Source organism: Bos indicus x Bos taurus, chromosome 10 (genome assembly GCF_003369695.1).
Source record: "Bos indicus x Bos taurus breed Angus x Brahman F1 hybrid chromosome 10, Bos_hybrid_MaternalHap_v2.0, whole genome shotgun sequence".
Lineage (NCBI taxonomy): Eukaryota > Metazoa > Chordata > Mammalia > Artiodactyla > Bovidae > Bos > Bos indicus x Bos taurus.
The window spans coordinates 30910539-30937687 of record NC_040085.1 but is presented as its reverse complement, the minus strand read 5'-3'; the positions used below and the strand labels follow the sequence as shown (position 1 = coordinate 30937687).

At 51.3% G+C, this 27149-nt stretch overlaps 1 protein-coding gene across 3 annotated transcripts; it reads right to left on the bottom strand.

The window, feature by feature from the left end:
• Positions 1 to 7554: 7554 nt before the first annotated feature.
• On the bottom strand, positions 7555 to 26120 carry TYRO3 (TYRO3 protein tyrosine kinase). 3 transcript variants are annotated; one of them, XM_027553600.1, is made up of 19 exons: positions 26099 to 26120; positions 22682 to 22865; positions 22348 to 22448; positions 21603 to 21773; positions 20043 to 20129; positions 19172 to 19287; positions 16599 to 16776; positions 15768 to 15913; positions 15092 to 15236; positions 14577 to 14706; positions 14394 to 14494; positions 14016 to 14111; positions 13604 to 13684; positions 13103 to 13195; positions 12565 to 12686; positions 12049 to 12158; positions 11714 to 11873; positions 11399 to 11535; positions 7555 to 9020 (listed from the first exon to the last, which is right to left on the bottom strand). In XM_027553600.1, the coding sequence occupies exons 1-19, from the start codon at positions 26103 to 26105 to the stop codon at positions 8630 to 8632; spliced, it is 2556 nt and encodes an 851-aa protein (XP_027409401.1). In that variant the 5' UTR covers positions 26106 to 26120; the 3' UTR covers positions 7555 to 8629. The 3 variants fall into 3 exon arrangements, with proteins under 3 accessions (XP_027409401.1, XP_027409400.1, XP_027409402.1); XM_027553599.1 differs by lacking the exon at positions 26099 to 26120 and adding an exon at positions 24655 to 25109; XM_027553601.1 differs by lacking the exon at positions 26099 to 26120 and adding an exon at positions 23864 to 24278.
• Between the last annotated feature and the right edge of the window lie 1029 nt (positions 26121 to 27149).

Sequence of the window (27149 nt, the reverse complement as noted above, 5' to 3'; positions counted from 1 at the left end):
GTTGTGGATGGTGATTGAAAAATTGACCCAACCTCTCTGCCACCTCTACCCTCCCATGCTGGGGCATTGGAGAGAAGAAGAACTAGGTAAATCCCTGGGTTCTGATCCTGTTTGTGGTCTTCTTTGCTGGATGACGTCATGAACAAATCACTGTTTTGTAAAGCCTTGGAAGACCTGCATTTCTTCCTTAGACTGCAAGTATGTCCGGTGGGTCAGTGGTAAAGAATCCACCTGCAGTGCAGGAGACCTAGGTTCTATCCCTGGGTCGGGGAGATCCCCTGGAGTAGGAAATGACAACCCACTCCGTATTCTTGCCTTGGAGAATTCCATGGATAGGGGAGCCTGGCAGGCTACAGTCCATGGGGTTGCAAAGAGTCAGACATGACTGAACAACGAACAGCCATGCCCTGTGATGGTGTTCCTTAACCCCTGGGGGGATGTTGCAAAAAAAAAAATGGAAGAGGAACACGTAGGAAAACTACATTCCTTCTCAGTAATTAAAATACTGTACTAGTGATACTGTAAAATGGGATAAAAAGCCTAGAAATAAACCCAAATATATATGTGAATATAGTATATGAAAAGGAAGTAATACATAGAAATACAGAGATTATTCAAGAAATGTTCAGAAAACATGGATTGTTCAATATGAGATATTTGGGACAATAAATAGCCATCTGGAATCTATATTTTAGATGACTCAAAATGGAGCAATGAAAAGTAGACTTTAGAAGCCCTAGAAGAAAACATAGGTTTTTAAAAATAATGCTGGAGTATGGAAATCCTCTCTAAGTAGTGTAACATGAAAGCCAGAAGCCACACATATACACATGCATACACAGACACATTCAAACAACTACAATAAAGAACACCATACAGGGGCTTCCCTGGTGGCTCAGTGGTAAGAATCCACCTGCCAATACATGAGACACGGTTCGATCCCTGGTCCAGAAAGATTCCATGTGCCTTGGGGCAGTTAAGCCCGTTCACCACAACTACGGAGCCTGTGCTCTAGAGCCGGGGAACCGCAACTACTGAGCTCATGCACTGCAGTTATTGAAACCTGAGAGCCCTAAGCCCACGCTCCACAATGAGAGAAGCCACTTCAGTGAGAAATCCTCGCACCACAACTAGAGAGTAGCCCTTACTCGCTACAACTAGAGAAGGGCCTGCACACAGCCAAAAATAAACAAAAACCCATCCTACTACATATCACAGGCAAAAGAATAATTTCCTTAATATAAAGTAGCAATTATGGGAGATTCCCTGGTGGTCCAGTGATTGGGTTGGGACTCTGTGCTCTTACTGCCAAGGGTCCAGGTTCAATCCCTGGCCAGAAAACTAAGATCCCACAAGCTGAGCAGCACAGCCAAAAAAACAACACTTATGAATCAGTAACAAGAGACCAACAGTTTGGTAAAACAGTACATGATGGGAGGTGGAGGGATAAATTGGGAGATTGGGATTGACATAAACTACTATATATATAAAAACAGATAACTAATAAGAACCTACTGTACAGCACAGGGAATTCTATTTGACATTATGTATTGGCCTGTATGGGAATAGAATCTAAAAAAGAGTGGATATATGTATATGTATAACTGACTCACTTTGCTGTACAGCAGAGACTAACACAACATTGTAAATCAACTACAATTTTTTTTAAGTATATGACAGTTGTAAAGAATATCAAAATGGCTCTTAAACATGAAAAGATGCCTCATTCATAAGAGAAATACAAACCAAAGTTACAAGGAAATACCTTTCTCATCTATCACATAGACAAAACTCACCTATGGAAGGCAATTTGGCAATATATATATATATATTAATATTTATTTATTTTACTGCATTTGGTCTTAGTTGCAGCAAGAGGGATCCTCATTATGGCGTGTGAACTTAGTTGCGGCATATGAAATCTAGTTCCCTGACCAGGCATCAAACCCAGGCCCCTTGTGTTGGGAGTAGAGTTTTAGCCAGTGGACCACCAGGGAAGCCCCAGTTTGGCAATACTGACCAACATTTTAAATGCACATTCCTTTGATTCAGCAATTTCTCTTTTAGGAATTTTCCTATGGCTATACTCATCAGTATGAAACAATGTGCTTCAAAAATTCATTGCAGCACTCTGTAATAGCAAAGTATTGAAAACAATTTAGCTGTCTATCAATAGTGAACTTATTTAGTAAATTATGATATATATAGGAGTAGAGATGCATGTGTACAGCTAGGGAAAAACCTTCAAATTCGAGGCTTGTAGGGTATATTAGATTTGAATTACATCTATAAAATGGAAATAATAATCATACCTGTTGGAGAGAGTTGTTGTGAACTTTAAATGAATTAAAATACCAAAAGAACTTAGAACAATATTGTCAGGCGAGTGTATGCTCCTCGGTTCTATCACAACAAAGATTTGGAATGACGGACATTAAAGCCTTCGGTGCGTCACAGCTCTCCGGTCTTGGACAGACAGTGTTATAGCTCTTAGACAAATCAGTGTTCCTGAGGGCATGCCAACCCAAAGGCGCACGTGGCGGTGGGGAGAGAGAGGGAGGAAGAGAGAGAGGGAGGAGGAGAGAGAGGGAGAGAGAGGGAGTGCAGGCACGCATGCGGGGAAGAGAGAGAGAAAGCGCTTTGGTTCCTCCTTTTATATGTTTTTTTTCCTCCCCCTGGGCCTGCCCTATGCAAATTGGGCTTAGCCAGGAGTGCTGTTCTACCTGAGGTCTTCACTTCCGGTCCTCAGACCTTTCTTTGTTCTATTTTCGTGGGCTTTTCCTTTCCTTGTCTTTTAGCCACCGCCATTTTGAACTCCTGTTTCCTATTCTCACTACCTAAAAACATCTATTTCTGCTTTATTGACTATGCCAAAGCCTTTGACTGGGTGGATCACAATAAACTGTGGAAAATTCTGAAAGAGTTGCCTGACCTACCTGCCTCTTGAGAAACCTGTATGCAGGTCAGGAAGCAACAGTTAGAACTGGACGTGGAACAACAGACTGGTTCCAAATAGGAAAAGGAGTTTGTCAAGCCTGTATATTGTCACCCTGCTTATTTACTTCTATGCAGAGTACATCATGAGAAACGCTGGGCTGGAAGAAGCACAAGCTGGAATCAAGCTTGCCAGGAGAAATATCAATAACCTCAGATATGCAGATGACACCACCCTTATGGCAGAAAGTGAAGAGGACCTAAAAAGCCTCTTGATGAAAGTGAAAGAGGAGAGTGAAAAAGTTGGCTTAAAGCTCAACATTCAGAACACTAAGATCATGGCATCTGGTCCCATCACTTCATGGGAAACGGATGGGGAAACAGTGGAAACAGTGTCAAACTTTATTTTGGGGGGCTCCAAAATCACTGCAGATGGTGACTGCAGCCATGAAATTAAAAGACACTTACTCCTTGGAAGGAAAATTATGACCAACCTAGATAGCATATTAAAAAACAGAGATATTACTTTGCCAACAAAGGTCCGTCTAGTCAAGGCTGTGGTTTTTCCAGTGGTCATGTATGGATGTGAGAGTTGGATTGTGAAGAAAGCTGAGCACCGAAGAATTGATGCTTTTGAACTGTGGTGTTGGAGAAGACTCTTGAGAGTCCCTTGGACTGCAAAGAGATCCAACCAGTCCATTCTGAAGGAGATCGGTCCTGGGTGTTCATTGGAAGGACTGATGCTAAAGCTGAAACTCCAATACTCTGGCCACCTCATGTGAAGAGTTGACTCATTGGAAAAGACTCTGATGCTGGGAGGGATTGGGAGCAGGAGGAAAAGGGGATGACAGAGGATTAGATGGCTGGATGGCATCACCGACTCGGTAGACGTGAGTTTGAGTAAACTCCGGGAGTTGGTGATGGACAGGGAGGCCTGGTGTGGTGCGATTCATGGGGTTGCAAAGAGTCGGACACGACTGAGCGACTGAACTGAACTGAACTGAACTGAACAATATCTAGAATACATACCATTAGATATTTACTTACACACATATTGTTAATAATAAAAAGAACAAGAGGCAGAACAGCATGTACAATTACCTACCATTTGTGTAAAAGATAAATAAGTATATGGGTAAAATATCCCTTGAACATTTCACAGTTAATCAGTAACAGTGGTTACCTCTGGACAGACGAAATAAGGGGCCAGCAGCAAGGCAAGTTATTTTCACTGTCTACCTATTAAAGTTTTTTTTATGTGTATTTGACATCTATTTGAAAAGATAAATTATTTTTTTTTTAGTAGAAGAGTATCATTCAGAAAAACATAATCAAATTTTATGATATAGAAACTATGTTCCAATCTTTCCCATTAGTGTTATTACGGTGAAATGATTATATATTGCAGTCGTTGAATGGGTTTTAAAACGCCGCTGCCCACTGTGAAGCATACTGCTTGCGCCTCGAAGTGTGGGCCTCAGGCTGGCAACATCTGCATCGCCTCAGAACTTGTTAGAAATTCAGAATCCCACCACACACCTATCAAATCAGAATCTATATTTTTAACAAGATTCTCAAGGAATTTGTTTGTAGCATCTTGTTTGAGGTATGAGAAGCACTGAGCCAGAGGACATAATTTAAAAACACAGAAATACAAAACAAAACAAAAACACTGCTCTACTCTTGTCTCTTCCCTTCGACTCCCATCTCTCAAAATTGTTGTGGCTCTGAAACCAAGCAGCATTCTATGGGGCCCCTCCTGAGTACAAAAGCCTTTTTGTGTCCTCTATTTCTGGTTTGTAGGAAAAAGGCTTCAGCCCTATAGACCTTCCCTGAGCTTCAAAGGGCAGATTCAAGCAGTTACTAATTAGGGGAATAAAGGAATGCAGAAACAAAGGAAACTAGGGGCAGGTTACTAGTTCCTCCTCAAGGAATATACATCACAAAGTGATACGAATCTCTGAGTCCTTCTGCCTAGGAGGACTAAGGCCCCCACCCATGTGGAGGATGGTAATTTCACACAAAGCAGGGGATCCAGACTGGTTAGAACCAGAAGGCTGACTCCCAGAACCACCCTGTTACGTCATCACCAACCAATCAAAGGAAGGTCCTGCACCCTGCAGCCCTCCAAGCAAATTTCGTCTATAAAAACTCTTCCTTGGCAAGTCCTTAGCAGTCCAGTGCCAGTGCAGGGGGCAAGAGACTGAGCCTGGTTGGGGAACTAAGATCCCACAAACCTTGAGGGCACAGCCCAAAACAAAAAAACCTCCCCACACCACTGAGGAGTTCAGCCATTTTGAGTATGAACTGCCTGTTCTTGCTGAGTCCTTGCAGTTAAACCTTTCTCTGCTCCAAACTTCAGCATTTTGGTTTGTTTGGCCTTACTGTGCATTGGGTGCATGAACTTGGATCTGACAACAGCTTGATGACTCTGGAAAACATTGCTGAGTGAAAGAAGGCAAACGCAAAATAATCCAACCTATATGATTCTATTTATATGAACTGCAAAACAAGCTACACCAATCAGTGGTGTTTGAAGGCAGGATAGAGGTTACCTCTGGGGAGGAGAGAAGCGGCAGAGATGGGACGGGACCCAAATTGCTCCTGGAGTGTTGGTAACATTCTGTTTCTCGATCTGCTTACTGGCTATTTGGATCTGTTTGTGAAAATTCCATATGACTATACACTTCTGATCGGTATATACTTTTTGTATGTGTCACACTTCAATAAAAAGGTTTTTAAAAATTCCACTGTTGGGACTCATCTGGTGGTCAAGTGGTTAAGACTCTGCTCTTCCAGTGCAGGGAGCTTGGGTTTGATCTCTTGTAGAGGACCTAAGATTCTGCATGCCATGTGGTGCAGACAAAAAACTTAATAGTAATAAAAAAAAAAATTCCACTATTATCACCTACCTCAAACCCCATGACTGTTGCAGGGGGGCCAAGGTCCAAGGTGCTTGGGGAAAAGAGACTGAGCTGAAAAAGTTACTTACACTGATTTTAATTACCGATAATTTCAATTTAGATAGATTACTTTGTCACACACACACTTACTGGAACTCCTATGTATTTTTTAAAAATGTATTTATTATGTATTTGGCCTTGCCATGTGGCATGTGGGATCTTAGTTCCTGGACCAGAGGTCAAACCTATGCCCCCTGCAGAGGAAGTACGGAGTCTTAACCACTGGACCACCAGAAGTCCCCTGTCCTGTGCATTTTTAAAGGTACCTACTATTGACAAGCAGTCACCCAAAAGATGACATGATTGCAATGCAACTTCTAGACACTCTCTGGTGTGGTAGGAGAATTGCACAGGCTCTGCTCTCTGATATAGTAGGCTTAAAGTCTGGATCAACCATTTGTTAGTTACATAACCTTAGACAAGTTACTTATTCTGCATTTCTGTCCTTTTGAAGGATAATTATAGTCCCATTTTATAGGCATATTCCCTGTATTAAGTGAGATAATATACATGAAGCACCAGGCACTATACCTGACACATAACAGGAGTCCATTAATAGTAGACAATTATTTAGATGTAAAGATCTCCCAAGGTGTAAAGGCCATGGCGTCATAGAGTCAGACACAACTGAGCGACTGAACTGAACTGAAAGGTCTCCCAGTCAGTAATTCCCAAACACTACCTCACAGATAATCATTATCTGCTGCTGCTGCTAATTTGCTTCAGTCGTGTCCGACTCTGTGGGACCCCATAGACGGCAGCCCACCAGGCTCCGCTGACCACAGGATTCTTTAGGCAAGAATACTGGAGGGGGTTGCCATTTCCTTCTCCAAATCATTACCTGCAGTTAAAGCTAATCACAAGCAGGAAAGATTCTGAAAGCCTGAAAGTTACTTCGGGTCTCATGATCCACGTGGGAACGAGAATCTGGAGTTCCAGTAACAGGTTTTTCAGGATATTTGCTTTCAAAAAGTATCCGCCCCATTCCACTGCCCTCAGCCAGCCGTGCAATACCTGCGTCCCTCCCAGTCTTCCCACACCCCTCAACAAAGAGAGCAGCCATTTCTCACGCCTCCTGTGGCTCATTCCCATTAGCTTGCTCTAAAAGCTTCTGTAGTTTTCAGGTGGAAATACTTGAAAGCAAACTTTATGCTCTTATTTCTAATCCCCAAGAGGCTCACCATTCTCTGTGCCCACTTTTCACACTTCCTGGGTCCAGGCGACATTGTGAAGGTGAGCGCTGTCTCCACACCCAACAGAGTCTGATAGAGGGTTAGGAGGCAGCCAAATAGTCTCTTTGTCTCTCTTCCAAGATAAAGCACTTTTTCAAAACATTTGCATTTTCAAAAGGTCAATGGTAGTAGGATTATAGGTATTTGGCATTTTTAAAATGACTTTCTGCATTTTCCTAATCATCTCTAACTATGTATTATCTTTACTATAAGATTCTTTGGGACTGTCTGTAATTACAAAAGCATTTTGTGCTCAATGCAGAAAACTTGGGAAACATAAAGGAAAAAGAAAATCCCCTTAATGACATCATGTAAAGATAACAGCTGTTAATATTTTAGCATATGTCTTTTCAGACTTTTCTCTCTGCAGGGATGCTTCATTTTTGTGATCTGGAAAGAAAAGTAAACATTTAAGAGACAAAGCCTTGAGTCTTTAGTCTTCAATTTATTTCTGTTTTTAAACAGCATCTAACGGCTTGGAAAAGTCCCTAACAGCAAGGGCCTGCCCCATGCACTCCCAGAGGCTCCCCTAGTCAGGGCTGGGGTCTAGGCTCCAGTTACTCCCCTTCAGCCACACCAGTCACCAGGCCTATTTTCTCTCCATCTCTGGAGACATGGAACAGAAGAGGGTCTCCAGTTAGAGGCAAAGTTGGAACTAAGGGATGCTGCATGGAAGGACTGGGCTGAAACACAGCTGCCTTTGTTAGTCTTGGGATATTTTGGGATATGGTAGCATGCTCAGACAGGAGGGCATGAAGAGGGGCTCCTGGACTCCTCTCTGGCCTCATTCATTCCTGGGCACAGCATCCCTTCCTCTTGCCCAGCTCCTCAGTGCACTGCCTTTAAAAGCTGGGCAAAGGATGGCCCATGTCATTCAGCATTCCTGGCCGTGATCTGCTCAGCTGCTCTTTACTCCTGACCTAGACAGGATGGGTAACCGGGAAGGTGACAACGATTCAGACCTGAGTGTCCCACTACCTCACGCTACAGGGGCTTGGGACCCGACTGTACCAATCCCTTACCAATTCTCACCTAAAGGGGAATAATACAAGGGCATCTCTTTGTGAGGAGGGGCAAACCTAGGTATTTAAACCCCAAGCACAGACACAGATGGGCCCTCAGGACAGAGACGCCTCAATGCATGCACTGAAGCCGCAGGGCCGCTCAGCTGGGAGAGTAGGGGCCCCAACTTCTCTCCACACCCATGGTAACCATGGAAACATAACCACCCCCCTCTGCCAGCTGCCTGCATTTAGACAACCAGGCCTGGCCCACCTCCACCCAGCAGAGGCCTGAACTGATGCCAGGCTGGCCACAGAGTTTTGCAGGAAGAACTGGGATTGGGTGATTGGTCAGTCCAGGCTTCCAGCACAGCTCAGGAGGGCTACCACAGGAGCCTCCACGCCTTGCCGCCTGGGCTGGGGTCAGACGGGGCTTAGTCAGCCAGCACAGCGGCCGGCAGAGCCAGCCACGTGGCCCCGGATGCCCTTGGCTTGTGGGCTAACAGCTACTGTGGGGCAGTAGCCCTTGCTGCAGCAGCAGCAGCCTCTGAGACTCACTGACGGGGCTCTCTGGCTGCTGCTCCCCATGCCCAGGCTGCTCAGTCAGCTCCCCGGGGCTGAGGATGTACCGATAGTCACTGGGGGTGCCCCCCACGGCCCCCAGGCCACTGCCATCCCCCGCCCCACTGCTGGCCTGGTCCCCGCCAGGCAGCTCCAGGTCGCCTCCCTCAGTAGGCTCCTGGGCCCCCTCAAGGTTGATGTACAAGGGGTCCTGGCTGGCGGACAGTACAGACAGGCGGCCCAGGACTGTCTCCAACTCCATTCGCAGACAAGTGAAGCTCGGGCGCTGCTTGGGGTCGGCGCTCCAGCATTGGTACATGAGCTCATACCTGGGACAGAGAAAAGGGTGAGGGGAGGGAGTGAGGAGCCAGAGAAAGGGGAAGAAGGGTCCTCCTCTCAAAAGCAGAGGCCCCTTTATTATATGAAACCACAATTTAAAAAGATGTGATTGTGGAAGTTCCCTGGTGGCCTAGTGGTTAGGATTCTGGCTTTCGCTACTGTGGCCCAGATTCAATCCCTGGTCAAGGAACTGAGATCCTGCAAGCCACATGGCAAGGTCAAATATATATAAATCAAACACTGTGTGTCTGGCACTGTTTACTGGCACTATGGGTTTACTGTGTGTCTGGCACTATTTTAAGTATTTTATATTTATTACTAATTCTCACAATATTATGAAATAAGCGATTCCTACCCTACCAATGTTCAAAAAAAGGCACAGAGAGATTAAGAAAGTTGACTAAGGTCACACAGGTAGAAAGTGACGAAACCAGGTGGGTAGGGTCTGGAGTCCCTCTTCTGCTGTTTTGGGAGGGGGTGGTAGGAGTGTTTTTGTCCTGTGAAACATACCCAGGAGTCAGGGTTATTTGGAGGGGAGTGAGATTTGAGCATTCACCCTTTGTCCTAAATCCTCATCCATTCAGGGGGTCTTAAATCCTCATTATTCATGGACACCTTTGAGAATCAGAAAAGCTTCCAGCCCCTTCCCTGGCAGCAACATTTTTTATGTACAACTTTAAGAGCTTTATAGATTCCCTGAGGTCTTATTCCTATTCCCAGGGAATGCCTCATGCTGAAGGAAAAAAAAATTTTAACAGGAAGGGGCTGAGACCAGATCTAGTAAGAGCAAATGCCTGACTTTCTTGCCTGTGCCCACAATAAAAGCCCCAAACACTCCCCACATACCAGGCCTCCTGACAGGGGCCTCCAATGATGGGGGAAAATCATGCCAGACACTGAATAGGTCGTGGGAATGGTCCAGGCCATGGCTATGTGGCTGGGCTGGGCTATACTGTCAAGGCCGTGCCAGGAGCCAACTGGCGCCTGTCCACGGGCTGCCTGGTGGGAGGCCAGCTCCTGCCCACCCCCTACTAACAACACTACCTTCAGTCCTGAATGACACTAAGCCAGGGCCTGGTCCCCACTGCCCAGCAGAGCCTCTGTGGCTTCAGACGCCCAAGCAGGCTGCAGCCACTGGGAGACCAGAGTTTTCTGACCCCTGAGCTCTGCTGAGGGGGAAGCCCTGGTTTGTGCACTCAGATTTCCCTCTCTCCCACAGTCCAGCCTCAGGGTCCTTCAAAGCCCCTACCCTAGAGGAAAGAGGATCCCACCACTCAGGCTGAGTCTTCCTCTGCCTGTCTCCATTCTTGGACCTCTGGAGGTCCAACCCCAGAGCAGGAAATAGGTTTGTAGCCTCCCATCCCCTAGTACTAGTGCAAAGGTCCTCTGGGGGCCCAGGGAATCTCTGGCTTGCATGGCATGAGAGAATAATACTAGAATAGACAAGTCATAGTGGGGGTCATGTTTAATAAGCACATTCTGAAATCACATAGATCTAGGTTCAAGTCTCAACTTATTCACTTAATAGCTGTGTGACATGGGTCGTGTTACCTAACCTCTTTAATCCTAATTCCTCATCTACAAAATGGGGATAATAATAGTCTTTTCCTCATAGGGTTAGAGGAGGATTACCTGAAAGAATGCCTGTGAAGTAGCCAGTTGATGTTAGCGATACTGTGTTCTAGTCACAAGGGGTTCATGACTCTCCACCGAGTAGCAAGTGTATCACCATCCCGCCCCACTCCCAAGGGCTCCAGGCTTCCAGAAAGCAGGGAAGACAGTGCCCTTCTCCCCGGGATTGCAGTCTGTTATCTTAGGTCTCTTCTCCCCGGGGATTGCAGTCTGTTATCTTAGGTCTCTTCACTCCCCCAGAGCAGAGGCCCAGATAAGAAAGGAGCCCAGCCTCCCGCCCCCAGCGCCCCCTCCCTGTCAAGCAAGGAATGCGATGGAGCAGCAGTTTTTCCCAGCCCCCACGGAGCACTCCCGGAGGGGGAGGGAGCGCTCAGCTTTGGAGGAGTCCGAGTGGAGAACGCTAACAGGGGAACCTGCACGCACTGTTGCCCAACCCTGGACCTTCTGCCCCTGGGGGGGATTCCTGGTTCTCCCCGGAATCTGGAGAAAATGAGCAATCAGTAAAGGCTGCAGGAAGAACTATAGGATGATAAAGGAGGAGAGAAAGAAAACAGGAGTCGTAGACGAAAAAGAAAGTTCGGGGTAGAAGTCAGACTCGCCTCTAACGACAAGGATATTTCCACAAAAGTTCAGCTGAGGATCGCAGCCTCCGCCAGGACAGCAGGTGTGGTGGTAGCCAGCAGCCGAAACCCCAAACACCTGTCCCCTCCCAGAACGCCCTCCCTGGGGCACTCACACGTCCTCCATACACTCCGGAGGCTGTTTCAGGCGGTTACCGCCGATGAGGTAGTTGTAAATCTCCGCGTTCTCGATGCCAGCGTACGGCGTCTGCCCACGGGTCACGATCTCCCACATGGTCACCCCGAAGGCCCACTGGGACAGAACGAGGTTGGGGGCAGGGGTCACTAGGCCTCCTAGGCCAAGCAGTCTCCAAGCAAGCACACCTTGGGGCTCAGGGGCCTCAGGCTGGGGGCCGAGTGGGCTGGGCCCTCGGAGAGGCTCCAGGTCCACCCACACGCTAACCACAGTACTGCCGCCGCCACCTGCTCACCACGTCACTGTGCACAGTGTACAGGTTGTCAGCCAGGCTCTCCAGTGCCAGCCACTTGACGGGCAGTTTGGAGGCACAGCCCTGACGGTAGTAGTCCCCACTATAGATCTTCCGGGAGAGTCCGAAGTCAGCCACGCACACCGTCATGTCTTCTGCCAGCCTGGGAGGGGTTGGAGGATGGGGTCAGCCTTCCACCAGGCCGCAGCCTTACTAAATCCAGGGTGTCTCTGTCCCCAGGCCATCTCCTCACAGAGCAGATACTGTCCCAGGCGGGGGCTAGTTCTTCCTGGTACTGCTTCCTGCCTCCCACCCGAATCCTCCCAGAATTCACATACATGCAGTTCCGAGCAGCCAGGTCTCGGTGGATAAAGTTCCGGGAGCTCAGATACTCCATGCCACAGGCAATGTCCACCATGAACCGGACCAGGGTCTGCAGCGGCAGGTTCTGGTGGGCAGACAGGACAGCAAGCTCAGGACAGACCTAGCCAGGGCAGGAGGAACGGGATTCCCTGACCAGGAAACATAACAACTGTCCTCAGAATGGCTGAAAGGAAGCGGGTGGAGGGGCTTCCCAGAGCAAGGAAGCTTTGGCAAACCTGAGGGAGAGCACCCAAAAGTCAAGACTGTCCCAATCTGGGGCCCCACAGGGCTCCTCTCCCAGGAAGGGACCTGGCTAAGCCTCAATTCCCAGTGGGGACTTGTGAGGGAGAAGGAAGCCTGTTAGCAATAAAGGTCAGACTTAGAGACCACCTTCTCCCAGCCTACTCAAATGGCCCTGCCCACCAAGCCAACCTCTCTCCCAGGGTTTCTGTGCTTTTCCAACTCCTGGCCACCCCACCCCAGGCACTCACAAAGGGGTTCTCGCCAATCCGGGAGGAAAGCAGGAAGGCGTGCAGGTCCCCATGCTTCATGAAAGGCAGGATGACCATGGGGATGGGGAGACGGCCTTTGGCCCTGCTCCGGAGGCTCACCCCTGGGGACAAGGGAGAGTCAGCGGGGCACATAAATGTCAAGGGACAGTCCAAGCATCGGCCTGGGTCCCTACCTGCTGGTCCTACCTCTAGCCCTGGCTCTGCTACCTCTTTCCCCATAAGTTCCACACTGGCCTGGTGACTCCCCAGGAGTCATTCTGGCTGCCCCTGAATCTCTGGAGCAACTTCTCTGTCTCCTCTTCCTCTGTTCACACAAGCAGTCTTCACCTACAGGGTCTACAAACTGAGCTCCTTACCTGGAGCCTGATCAGATTTCAGCCACGCCCCTCCTTGCTATTGTGGTGTCTGCTTACTCACCAGGCAAGTCTGAGCTTCTCCCCACAGGCTGCCCTAGCACCTTGGGGGAGCACAGTTTTAGCCTCATTTTACATTTACCTCCCCCCAAGAAGGGACTCACCAACAAGCTTGGCCACGTGTGGGTGGTCAAACTCCTTCATGCAAGCCGCTTCCCTGAGGAACTCTTCAATGTCGCTCGAGGCAATGATGTCAGCTGGGGGAAAAGGAGGGAGGGAAGGAGGGAGACGTGACCACCGTGGGCGTGGGGAAACAGTCTGGTCATGAGCAGGAGGAAACCCCACAGGCTGGCCTGTCCAACATCTCCACTCGCTCATGCCTTCTCTTTGGTTTGGACAGCCAAACCACTCAAGCAACCACAGCTTTAGTCACCCCAAGTGAAATCAGAGGATAGTCACTGCTGAGGCAGAGGACAGAGGCTGGGGCACCAAGGAGTGTGGGTTTATGCCTGTGAATTATTCACGTGGCAGAGAAAGCATCCCAGTTACTGCTGACTAACACATCTTGGAAAGTCTAGGGGCCCAGCAGAGCCTGCTTCAGAATCAGCCCCCTTTCACCTCCCAAGTGACACCCTCATTCCACTATAGTGATATTCTCCACTCACCTTTCAGCATCTTTACAGCCACTTTCACAAAGGAGCCGTCCTCCTGCTTCAATTGGGCCTCCCGCACTGAACCAAACTCTCCTAGGAACCGATCCAAACAATGGTGAGTCCCCTTGACCTCCTGCCCACCCCCCACCTCCCCAGTGACCCTTCATAGGGACACAGTATCACTTTCTGGGGCCACTGAAGGAGGCTCCCTCATTCATAGCAAAACAAAGTAAGCTAGGAGTGATGACACCTCAGCCTTTCTCGACCCCAGCCTCCATTCCCCTAAATGTCCAGCAGCCAGGAGTTTATGAGCATATCCTGTTCATAGGAGCTGACCTACATCCACAGCCCCAGAGTGACATGGAAGCTAGCAGACACACCCAGCCCTGGCAGCTCAGGCCAGTCCCTGCTCAGCCCCACACACCTTTGCCTAACATCCGGCCCAGGGTGAACTGCTGCTCCGGGATCAGCACGTCTTCCAGCTTGTCCTTCAGCTCGTCGCTGATGCCCAAGCTGTCCACTGCGGGGAGGAGGCCATAAGAAAGGGAGCGACCTCTCTGGTCCTGATCCAAAACTCAGTCTGCCTCCTCCACCCCAGAAGCCACCCTCAAAGCAGAGATGAGCTTTATTTAGCTCCCCCACAGCTGGGCCAGAGACCTCAGGATAGGTCTACATGTTTTTTCCATGGTGTGCCTAGGACTCAGCAAGGTTCAAACCTATTGGTCAAATCAGTAAGAGAAAGGCAGGTGCAGGTTCAAGACAGCCCATCCCTTCCTCGTTGGACTCCCCACCACTCACTCACGTGTGGCCTCGATGCGCTCAGGCCTTTCCCGATTGAAGGACCGTGCTGCCCGGAAGTGAACAGCTGGCTCACCCCGGGCCATGACGCTGTCAAAGGCTTGCCTAAAAGGAGACCCAGGACTTGGAGTCAGCTCCACGGTCTTCAGTCAGTGCCTACTTTTCTCTCCATGTCCCCAGCCCTTACCCAAACCGTGTCTCCTTCCTCCTCTTTCGAAGCAGGATGAGGGCCAGGGCAGCAGCCGTCACCAGGGCTGTCAGCACACCCAGGACCACAGGCACCCAGGATGTGCGGCTGTGGGGAGCACCCTGCTGGCCTGTGGGAGACAGGGGCAGTAGCACGAGCTGGGCTGACACCACGCAGGCCCTTTAGAATCTGTAAATGAGGGTCACTGAGCCTGATCCAACGGCTCCTCTCAGTCAGTAAGGGAGCAGAGTGGAAAGAGGCTCCAAAGGGAGACCCAAGAGTTCCTACTCTGTCAGCCACAGGCCCTGGCTATTGGGACCTACAGTGTGACCAGGCATTTCTGTGCTAGCTTGCATGGCATGGGGATGGAGGATGGGATACAACCCTGGCCTCAAGTGCTTGACTCTTGAGTCTTCGGGCCTCGTAGGAGGGGAGGTGCTGCCAATCTCCTCCCATCAGTCCAGGTTGCCCTGGAAAGCCTCAATCCCGTGGCCACTTCCCCTTATAGGCCTTACCTGCATGGTCATGAGAAGAGACCACCAGTGGCTGACTCCAGGGCCCACAGCCAACTGCATTGGCGACACACACACGCACAGTCAGGTCCTTCTGGGGATCCCAGCCCGTCAGGTTGGCCCTGGTCCCCTCCACTGTCAGCTCACCCTGCAGCCAGGAAAAGCCCCCATCCCACACTGAGCCTGAGGAAAAAGGCTCCAGCTGGGTAAGGCCTGAAGGCAGAAAAAGATCTCACTAGGATCATGGGCGGCTAGGAACACTGTGGGTTCAGGGGATGCAGGGACGCAACCTGCTGGGAGTCATCACATTCCTGCTGCAGGCTGCAGAGGCCTCTCCTGAACACAAACAAGGCTCAGTCTGAGAAAGCAGGGGTGGGGGATGGGAGGGAACTGAGGGGTGGAAGAGGATAAGAAGGCCTTATCTGTGTCCTCCCCTGGTTTGTGCAGGAATGTACTTCCTGCTTGACTTTCAAAGTGGACACTGGAAGCAGTCTTAACAGAAGATGGACTCCAATGAACAATGCAGCCTGCAGAGGGCAGGACGGCGTAGACTCCCAGGGGTGGTGGAAGGCCCACCACGGCCCCCAGGCTCACCAAGGACCACTAACCTGAATCTTGAAGGGCCTCGGAGCCCTGATGGCTGACTCTAGCGCACTTGGAGAGTGGAAGTTTCCCTTACCTGGGTACCGTTGTCTTGAGCCCAGGACATTTTATAGGGTCCCAGGGGGCCTTCTGAAGGGCCCTCAGGGATCACTTCTTCCCACTCCAGGATGAGGCCAGAGTCTGTGCGGATGGCATGGAGGTTCTTGGGAGCGCTGGCTGGGGCTGTTCCCAAAGAGAGAAGCTTGCTAAGAGCCCTGCTCTGCCTGTGCACCATCACTAGCCCATGTGGGCCTTCGGAACCGGCTCCGTAGAACTAAACTTCTCCAAGAGCAACAGGTGGGGGAACAGTTTGTCTGCCATTGCTGACTGCTGTCACCCGCTGTCCTGAGGAGTAAGGGCGAGCAATGGCAAGGCCCGGACCATCCCAGCGAGGCAGGGTATTGTTCTTCATCCCCTTGGTTGCTCCTCAGTGGCATCCTTCACTCTCCTCTCCTCACAGCCCTGCAGCCTCCTTCCAATTGCTAGGAACTCCATGCACGTTTGTGCTATAGGGTCACTGCGCCCTCTCTGCAGGGATTTCCCCCCAAATATGGGTCCTTCCTTCTCATTCAGACCTCAGATCTCTGTACCAGGTATTCCTGGAGCCCCCTAGGGCACTCTTTACCACCGTACTATCCAATCTTTTCTGCTTGTCTGTTCCACCCACTAGAACTAGAGCTGCTGGATGGGGGCTGGATTTATCCAGTTCACAGGTAAGCAGCAGGCACTCAGTGAAGTGCTGGCTGACTGAGGTATGATCCCCACTCTCAGGTAACCTTCTTTCAATCAACTCCATTCAGAACTGGAGCTGACACTGCCCCGCCCCTGCTCATCCCTGCCCAGGTACTCTGCTCTGTAAGTCCTTTACCTAGACCCTTCGTCCGAAAGGGCACCCAGTCAGCATATGGAGAGGGCCCCAAGGCATTGGCACAGCGAACCCTGAGGCTGTAGTTGGTGGCGGGTGTCAGATCCCGAAGCAGGCAGGTAAAAGGTGGCACAGGGACCATGACAGCCAGAACCTCCCAGTCTCCTGGGGCCTGAGTCACCTACAGAATAGCAGAAAATCAATGAGGTAAGGGAGGGAGGTTTCTTAGGCATGTGAGATGGGATGGAAGGTAGGATAGGTATGGATATGACTGGGGGCTTTAACCTATGCCTCTTCAAGTCTATCAGTGGAGTAACCAAGACATGAAAACAACCTAATGTCCACCAACAGATGGATGGATAAAGAAGATGTGGTATGTGTATATATACATTCATACATATATACCCAATGGAATATTACTCAGCCATAAAAATGAAATAATGCCATCTGCAGCAACATGGATGGACCTAGAGATTATCACACTAAGCAAAACAAGTCAGAAAGAGAAAGACAAACACCATATGATGTCACTTACATGTGGAATGTAAAATACAACAAAAATGAATATATATATGAAGCAGAAGCAGACTCACAGACATAAGGAACCGACTTGTGGTTGCCAAGGCGGGGGGTGGGGGAGAGGGAAGGATGGGGAGTTGGGGATTAGCAGATGCAAATTAGTATACATAGGATGGGTAAACAACAAGGGCCTACTGTATAGCACAAGGAACTATATTCAATGTCCTGTGATAAATCGTAGCGGAAAATAAAGAACATATATATCTATAACTGAATCACTCTGCTGTACTGCAGAAATTAACACTGTAAATCAACTATACTTCAATTAAAAAAAAAAAAAACTATCAGCAGACATTTGCAACCCATCCCCTCCCATCCTCCCCCACTGCACATTCCACACCTCTAAGTCTTTGCAAATTCTGTTCCCTTTGCTGGAAATGACCTGCTCTTCCTATGAAGAATGGAGTCCAACTCATCCTTCAAGATTCAGTGCAAATATCACTTTCTCTGTGAAACACTTTCTCAAATACTCAGTAAAATTGATGCCCCTTTGTGCTTGATGCATAATTATGTTACAGTGGATACCACTCTTTGTATTCATTTGGCAAAAAAGTTTGTTTACATTTCCATAAGTTGTTGCAGAAGAACCCAGACTTTTTGGCCAACCCAGTAACTGTTTAAATGCCAGCCCAGGGACTTCCCTGGCGGTCCAGTGGTTAAGACTTTGCCTTCCAATGCAGGGGGTGCAGTTCAATCCCTGGTTAGGGAGCCAAGATACCACATGCCTTGCAGCCAAAAAACAAAACATAAAGCAGAAGCAATGTTGTAACAAATTCAAAAAAGACTTAAAAAAAAATAAAAAATAAAAATAAATGCCAGCCCAGAGTCTCAGAGCTTCTCAAGGGCAAAGTGCCTAGGAGCTTAGGGATACCGTGAACCAGGCCTGCACCTTACACTTTGGGAACCCAGGGCAAGAGTACAAATGGGGAGATCCAGTGTACCATACGACTAAACATTATGATTTTATATGATTTTAAATGTTAAAAATCAGCTAACAGCTATTAAGTAAAATAGTTTCTATCTTAATATACTGACAAACAAAGCTACAAAACAACCCGGAAGATCAGGTTTGCATTTTTCTACAATTCTCTGAATCCTTGGAGTTCCAAGCCTGAATGAGACAGCACGAGAAGAGCCAGCCTCCAGGCAAGGGTCTGCACCGTGAGGGACATCATGTGCATGGGTGTGGACAGTGGCCTCCATACCCATTCCCCCTCAGATGGCTATCCTTGGGGCTTAGGGGTGCATGTACCTAGTGTGATCCATCCTTGAGGGGATGGAGCAGGGAGGAGCCCCATATCAGCCCCAGAAACAGATAGATTTAAGAGGAGGGGGTGTCCTGGTGAGCTGGACGGGTATATTCCCTTGGCCCTATATATTCCCTGCCCAGGGGCAAGAGGTGCCACCAAAGGAGGGCCAGAGTGGGGTCCTCTAAAGGGGGACCCTTTGCTGGGCCTTTGCTGCCCAGGAGGGCCCTTTGCTGCCCAGGAGAACTGCCTAGAACTGTTTCAAAGGTTCCCTTTAAATAACTTTGGAGTGAACAGACAAAAACGAATGAGCTGGCATTGCCTCATTTTTAGATCACCTTACTTGGCCCTCCCACTCTCTAATGTGCAGGACCTCTTCTGGGCCCCTGTCCTCTGAGGCCTGAGTTGGGGTGTGGAGCTTGAGAGTACAGGCATCAAATAAATCAAAGCTTTGGGGTTTTGCCCACATAAGTAAAACTCTTCCAGGGTATCCCCAGTCTGATCTACTGATCCGTTTTCTAGCCTGAAGAATGCACAGGTTGAACTGATCTGCCATCACTTGTTTGCTAGAGCACCCTATGATAAGGGGCAATGGCCAGGGCTGTTCCTGGTAAGGGAATGACACCTGAATAGTGGAGTCCAAGCCCCGAGGGCAAGACTAGGTAAATGTGATACCACTGTCAACAAAGTGCCACCAAGACAGCCAGAAGGAGGATGGCCAGGAGAGCCTGTCCCACTCTTTCAGCCTACCTGAACTGTACAGGATTGGATCAGGGCTCGGCCGTCAGCCCCTGGCATCCAGGCCACGCTAACGTTGCTGCTGGAGAGCTTCGTCACTGTGATGTTGAAGGGGGCTGCGGGCAGTGCTGCAGATGGGGACTTAGAGTCAGTGCCCAAGAAGGATAGAGAAAGGGAGAGAGTATGGGAGTCGAGCCATGAGTCCCTCCCTAGGGTTCCCCCACCAAAATGATGGCCACTCAGCACTCCCAGGACCACAGTAATACAGAAGCCAAGCAACCAGTAGCAGATAGCTGCTCAAACCTGGGAGAGGGCCTAGGCTGTGGAGATAGGTCGCTTCTCCCTGAATCAAGAGCCCTGTCTAATCAAGGAATAGGATAAGACCGTGGATGGGTGGGAGACACAGTATCTCGGCCTTGGGAGATACCAGTGAGAGGCAACTGGCCCTGCAGCCACAGCCCATTCCTGAGCATACATCAGCTCGCTCTCTCCCTCTGTACCCCTCCCACTGTACACAGCAGCCCTCTGGGCCTCTACCATCCTGCTAGGCTGTTTCCCCCACCCCTATTCCCTCCACAGGGGCTGGAGAAGCAAGATTGGGCATGAGCCTTGACCATCTCCTGCTAACTCCCTCCCCTGTTCCCTCCTAAGGACTCTGCTCTGAGATGGGAAATCTGCTGTGACGTCAGGTTTCTATTCTCATCGCAGCCGTGGCAGGGTCTCAGGTGCTCCCACTAGGAATGGAGCTATGCCAATTAACCCCTCATCCCCCAGATCCCAGCAGGACCGAGGCGAGTTGGAACACCAAACAATTCTAACTTCACCCACAGCCTGCAGAGAGGGCCTCTGCCTCACCGCCCCTCACTTCCTGGGGTCCTCCTACCTTGAAGATGAACAGTGGCAGTGCGAGAAGAGGCCAGGCCTTTTGGGTTGTGAGCTTCACAGGAGAACACAGTGCTCTGGGTCACCCCTGGGGCCAGAAAACCTTAATTAGCATGCCCTGAGCATCAACTCCCACTCAGTCTGGGATTGGGGAAGGGGGATAGCCAGGCTCTGGGTCTGATTAGCTTAATACCCTCCAGCCAAAAGAAAGGGTTAGACCATAGGGACAGCGATATAAATCCCAAGGCTGGGGCTCTGTTTTCTCATCTCCTGAATGGCAGAGTTGTGAGAACCAACTGATGTAACATATGTAAAGTGCACAGTAAAACACTTGAGAAATGTGACATGTGACACCCCCCCCACCTCTGGCATCCCATCTCTGGCAGACAGCACAAAGTTGCCTCCCTTTTCTGGTCACTCCTTTGCACATTCCAGAGAGCCCTTCTGTATTTGCTCTGTGCCAAAACATTGTTCTATTTGCAAATTCTCTGCCTTTCAGTAGTTCTCTGCTCCTGATGGCACGAGTCTTGTCTCCCCAATTATACTAATTCCTAGGGGGCTGGACCGATGGCTTCTCCTTCTTTTGTCCTAGGTCCCCCATGGTGCCTAGTACAGTGTGGTGTGTGGAGTAGGAGTTCAGTGAGTGCTTATTATCTAGCTGGCTGCCTGAGGGTCCCAACCACGCACTTCTAGAGAGAACTGAACCCGACCTCCCTTCTCATCTGCTGTATCACAGTGCCTCCCGAACGGGACCTGCCCTCACTTCCAACCGATTCTGCAGTTCATCGCTTTTCAAATTCCTAAGGGACTTGGCAAATCAGTGTCCATCCCTCCCAATTTGCAGTACATGAGACCAAGCTCAGATGCCCATCTTTTTCGGCCAGTTCAAGCCTCCACCAGAAACAATAACTTTGTTTCACACATAATTGAGCCTCACAAGGGCCTGAGGTGTGTGCCTGGGCATCTTGGGGTCCATGTGGGTGTGCAGGCATGGTGGCTTTGGTTTAACTGTGTAGAGACATGGCCAGATACAGTTGTTTGGGAAAGGTCTGGAGATTTTCTGGAAAGGGCCATTAGACGAGTAGGCTCGTATATTTATCTGTGCGCTGGCTCCCCCTTCCCCCTTTTCCTCCCCGATCCACGACTATCCCCAACTCTGCAGCCTGAGACTTGTCTTCTAGACAAGTCTGCCAGACACTCCTCCTAGCTCTGCGTGGGCTGGTTCCTGGCTCCTTCCCTTGGGAGGGGTGGGGGGGATGGGTGCCCTTGGTCCTACACATTCACCTCCCAGGGCCAGCTGTGCACAGCCTAGTCTGCTGTGAACTAGCCTGCTGTGAACAAAGGCAAGAGGCTCCAGCATCTCCTTAAGCACACACAGCAGGCTCACCACAAATCAGCCCACCCAGCCAGTCTAGCACACCTGACTAATGAGCTTAGTAATGGTGTAGGTCACGTTCTCAGGCACTCTGGACACTCACAACAGCAAGCTTAGTGACTGAAGCAGGTTTGAACTCTGCCAGCCTCACCACCCCTGCTCAAAGCCCCTCCGGAGGCTGCTCACCTGTGACATTTAAAACGGAAGGAGAGGGAGCTGGTTCCCCAACCTGTGTGCCTCCTCTCCACCAGATAATGGTAACAGGTTCTGGGGGCCCCACGGCCTCACAAAACAGTTGGAAAGGGGCATTGGGCGGCACTGCCAGGTCTTTTGGCTCCACAGTGAAAAATGGCACACCTAGGGGTAAAAGGCAGGTGGGGAGTGAACCTTGAGAGACAGATTCTCCCTTCTCTAACAGCCCTTCTCAAAGCCAGGGAAGAGGCAGACGGTGGGGAGCTGGGGGAGGGGCAACAAGGAAGGGGAGTGGGCGGGAGCTTTAGCAGAGTTCTGCTGGCAAGCCCCAGATCCCATTCAGGGGCCTTTGTTACTTTCTTAGTCACTTTGTTTTCCTGGGCTCAACAGCTCTGGGCTCCTGCAGCTGTGGAGCCTTCCTCCCCTCCCCCAGTCCTCCCCCTCCTGGCCTGGCCACTTGGCAGAAAAGGGTCTAGCCCCAGATGGGTGCTCAAGGCTTGTTTGTCAGACAACTGGAACTCGACTGCACCCCATAGATGATGGGTCCTAGCCGTCCATCCCCTTGGCTCTCAAATCCCCAGGTCTTGCATGTAGGGGCTGGGCCTGGAGTCTGGTGCAGTCGGGTCCCAGAAGGCAATGCGGCCGCCCAGATTCCACTGAGCTTCCTTGGGCATAGGTGTGGTCCCTAGCAGACAGCGCCTGCTCAGGTCAACACACCCCTGTGGCTCTGCCTCCTCACCTTCTACCGTGAGCCACACTGGCTGGGAGGTCTCGGTTTCGTCACCATCCTCCACCTGGCACCAGTACCGGCCCGCATCAGAGCGCTCCACTGACTTCAGGCTGTGGAAACAGGACACAGGGCCTCCCAGAGTCAAGGGGGGCAGCTCTGCTGGGCAGACTCAATGGGTTCAGCCTTCCCCCACTTCTGGAAGTAGCCACAGGTGGCCGAATTTAAAAAACAAAACCAAACCACAGACCTCTGGGCATCAGCATTGCCCTCAGCTCCCAAATCTCATGGCAAGAACACAACATGCCCCCAGACTGGCATCCCACACCCTCCCCCAGTCCTGCACCTGAGGAAGCCAATCCAGTGCTGCTCACTGACGGGGATGTACACCTGATCCATGCTGTGGACCACAGCCCCATCCTTCACCCACTGTATCTCAGGCTCTTCCATCCCCTCCACACTGCAGTTGAGCTTCACCGGCTGTCCCTGAGACACCGTCAGCTTCACTGGGGCCCCCATGAGCTTCAGGCCTGAGAGGTGGGAAAGAGAATGTGTCATTCTGCTTGACAGGCACCCTGCATCTGGAAATATCCCCCATCCTCTCCTAGCACCTAGTTTCTGTGTCAGAAGGCTCATTCCTAGCCAGTGGCCAAGGCAGCACAGGCAGGACAGTGTGGGAAGGAAGGTGGCCTAACCAGGGCTGCGGGAAGGAACACGACAAGCTCTCCAGGCACCATTTCTACCACTGCCAAGTTCCTCCCAGCTGTAAGGAAGTGACCGGTTCCCCATGCCTCCCTGCTGGGCAATGTTAAGTCGGGCCCAACCACCAAAAGGAAAGCAAGCCAGGCTGCAACAGTGGGGCGCCCTCATAGCCTGGGGCAGGTACTACCCTCGGAATCACTGCTGTACCCAGTCAGTGCAACAGGCAGCCAGCTCTCCACCCAAGGTGACAGCCCAGACCCTGCTCTGCTGTTGGCATCCTCCTGCACCCCCGCCTCTGGCAAATGTAAGGAGGAAGGGAAGGAGGGGGTGCTCCCCTGAAGTGGAGAACATATGGCTGCAAAACCACGTCAGATCAAACACATGGCAGCCTTCCTGGCAGCCGGCCGCTCTATTAATACCTGAACGTGTGCAGGGGCGGGTGCTAGGAAGGTAGGAGGTAGAAGGGAAGGGAGGGGCCCTGAGCCCAAGACCCCTGAGCTACTGTCACACCAACAGGGGGCCACCCTCTCGAACACTACCTCTGAACACACACACACACACACACACACACACACACACACACACACTCCTCCTGTGTGTTTTTAAGCAGTGAGGCAGAGAGGGGCAGGTGAACTATCCATATAACTGAAACCCAGTCCAGCTTCTTCCTGCCCTTTGCTGTGTGATGCTAGGCAAATTTCTGAGCTCTCTGATCCTAAGATACACACAACTCTTCCGCTCGTAAATTCCTGTCACTATTTCCCTTCCTTTTCCTCCTTTGAGATGCTGATATGGCAGCGGGGAAAGCTGTCTGAAAAGAAGGTACCTGCTTGGTGGGCTGCTGCTCTGCCCGGTGTCACTTCCTACTGCCTTCACCTTCTCAGGACCAGTCACAGGGCAAAGACGGGTAGCTTTACACCCCATACAGGACAGGCAGTCCCAGGGGTGTGTAGTGTGAACTTAGGGATCCCGGGTGCTGCAAGAAGCACTCTAGCCACAGGCAAATGCCTCAGTGGCTGTGTGGGAACACAAGGCTGAGCAAACACCAGCAACTCTGCCCCAGTCCATCATCTCCAACATGCCTGGGTTTCAGGAAGCTCAGAGCAGGCAGAGGCACTCGAGTATGCCCAGGTGTTTTCTGTGACTGGGCACTGTGAAAGCCCCTGTACCAACATGAGGTAGGGGTCCTGTGGGTGCTGAGTCCCAGCCCCAGTGGCTTCAGGGTGGACCTTCGCGTGTGGGGCGAGCAGACTGGGGTCCCTGGGACTGGGAGGGGTGAACAAACAACTCAGAACATCGAGGCGGGAAAAGCCAGTCCCTAACATCCCCCGCTGACGGCTCAGCTCGGAGCCCCACTCCTTTCCTTAGAACCCCACTAGAAGAGCCCGGACGCGAGAAAGTTGGGGGGTGGGGATCCTGACCCGAGATCCCGGAGCGAACCCACCGCTGAGTCCCCTTCCCCAGCCCCCGAGCCTCGGCCTTCCAGCTTGGAGCCCCCCGCTCGAATCTCCGGCCCGCCCAGGCCCTGGGCTCGCCCCGCTGCAGTCGCCGGGCTCCGATCCCCGCCGCGCCCCTCCGCAGCCCCCAGCTCTCCGCCGCCCCCCGGGCAGCCCCTACCTGCGGCCGCGGGCTCGGGGAGCAGCAGAACCGCCAGACCCGCCAGCAGCAGCAGCGGCGGCGGCGGCGGCCGCGGCAGCGGCGGGAGCCCCGACCGCCCCATGCTCCGCCTCAGCGCCATCGGCGGCGACGCCGCACCATGCCGGGCCCGGCCCGCGAGCGACCAGGGAGGAGGGAAGAGAGGGAGGAGGAGGAGGAGGGCCGAGGGAGGGACGGGGGCCGGCCCGGGGGGCGGCGCTGGGGCTGGGGCTCCGAGACCCGCGCCCGCTGTGTCGCCGCGGCGGCTGTCAGCCACGCGGGGTCCCCGGGGCCGCTCCTGGGCCACCGCGCTCCTTCCACAGCCGTCGCCGCCGTCGCCGCCGCCGCTGATTCATGTTCCTCTTGGAGCCACCGCCTCCTCCCCGGCTAGCCCGCCCGCCCGCAGCCCGAGCTCGTACCGCCCCCCCGCGGAACCCCGGGCGGCTCGCTCCGAGCACCAACCTAGTAGCTGCCACCCAGCCGGGCCTCCGGCCGACCTCCACCCACAGACCTCCGCAGCCCCGGCCGGCACCCGCGGTCCCAGAGAATACCCCAGTGCAGAACCCAAGGACCTGGCTGGGTCCCCTAGATGAGCACCCCAGCCACGCCCCTCCTTTCCTTAAATACACCCCAGCATCTTTTCCAACCCAGCACTCTAGATCCTTCCCTCAAAACCTTCCTAGAAACCTCTACCATACCCCAACTTTTGTCCAGACTCCGACCACAGAACCCAGCACCCTCCTTTCAGCACAGAAAATTTCCCCTGGATACTTCCAACCATCAGGCCCTGAAATTGTGGTGACTCAGTGCTCCCCCCACAGGACCTACTAGCACACCTTCATGCCTCATTCATGAGTTTTTCACCCAAATTCCCTGTATTCATATTCCACTTTCCACCCCTTTATCTCCAAGACCTTGGGCCTTGAGTCTTGAGTTCTGAGATCTTGGTAATCCTCTGGTTTTATCCGCTGTCGCCACTGTTACACTACATAGGTTAAAGCCCAATGGCCCACATCTTTGGGGGACTGTCATTCTTCCCAGTTGCTCCCTCTGCTTCTAGCCCCCATCCCTCAGGATGTGATGTGAAAGTTGGCTATGTTCTCACAATATCCAATAAAACATTAGCTATTATTAGTAGATTACCTTGCACATAGTAGGCACTCCATAAATAGACAGATGCTTGTTAAATGAATGAACAATTGCCTCAGAGCTTGGCCTGCCCCACTACCAGTAATCTAAGGGGTAGCTGTGTCCACAGACATCCTGTCTGGCTGATAAAGAGCTGGTTCCAAATCCATTTTACCAAATGTCCCCTTCCTTTTGCCCTTGCCTGTAGGGGTCCCTGGGACCAGAACTCCAGAGGGCAAGTCCCAGAAGTACTGGGTGGGGAAGAGGGACAAGCCACTCGTTTTCCCCTCTTCCTCACCTTCCATTTCCCTGAAGCCTCATTAGATCTTTCAAAGGATTCTCCTTCTGAGCAGCAGAGGCCTGCCTCTTCCTCCTCTTGGCCCCATCAATGCTTGTTTGTTTATTATACTAATGATAACAACAGCAGTTCTGGCGGCAGCCTCAGACCCAGCTGGGGGCGCCCCCAGGCGGCAGCACAGGGAAAGTGCTGTCAGAGTTGGATGGCGGGGGCCTGAGTGTCCGTTTAACTGAGAGCTCAGGCAGTCTTCTGAGGCGCTGTGGGTCGGCTTTGGGACTCTTTCCTAAAGGAAAAGTCTAGATCCGTTCCAGAATCCACAGTTTCGGAGCTCGCGCTGAGTCGGATCAGGGCAGGCAATAGTCTAGGGCTGAAGCCAGATTCACTCGGGCCGCGGCTACTGCAGCAGAGTGGCTGCTGCAGCCCTGCACTTGAGCACTTGTCATTTCTCAAGGTCCTCTCCTCCAACTCTACTCTCTGGAGGCGACTTCAAGTTTCCAATGAAAGGAAATTGTTGACTCTGGCTGACACTGGAAAGACCGCTCCTAGAGGATGTTGAACTTGGAGCCCAAACCTGGCCTTTTAACTTCCTCTTCTCCCCTATCCCAACCCTGCCCCCCATTATTTCCTGAACTCTGATGAGAATTCCAGTCCAAGGACCCTCCTTGGCCACCAGGCAAAATGGGTTTCTGGAGCACATGCCTCTGCATTCTCCACTCACACTCTTTATTTCCTTTTTTTCCTTTGTTTGGCCACTCCAGGCAGCACATGGGCTCTTAGTTCCCCTACCAGGGATTGAACCCATTCCCCTGCATTAGAAGCATGGTCTTAACCACTGGATCACCAGGGAAGTCTCTATCCTCTCACAGCCTTGACAAACTTCCTACCTCAGGTACCAGCCTGAGGGGCAGCGTACTGTCCCTGTGGGGCCTGGTGACTGGAATGCCTGCCTCCTCTACCCCTGCTTCTGAACCCCTCTCAAGTCTTAGTATTTCTGCTTGCAGAGTAGGGAGGACAGTGGAGTCCTGGCCTTCAGACTTTGTGCTCCTGCATA

Excerpts from the sequence above, each read along its gene's own strand:
- TYRO3 (XM_027553599.1), bottom strand. The coding sequence starts at position 24,775 with ATGGCGCTGAGGCGGAGCATGGGGCGGTCGGGGCTCCCGCCGCTGCCG. Across the intron at positions 21,774-22,347 it reads AGTGTGGCTCACGGTAGAAG|GTGTGCCATTTTTCACTGTG; the intron begins GTGAGGAGGCAG and ends TTTTACCCCTAG. Across the intron at positions 11,536-11,713 it reads ACACTGTGCACAGTGACGTG|TGGGCCTTCGGGGTGACCAT; the intron begins GTGAGCAGGTGG and ends GTTCTGTCCCAG.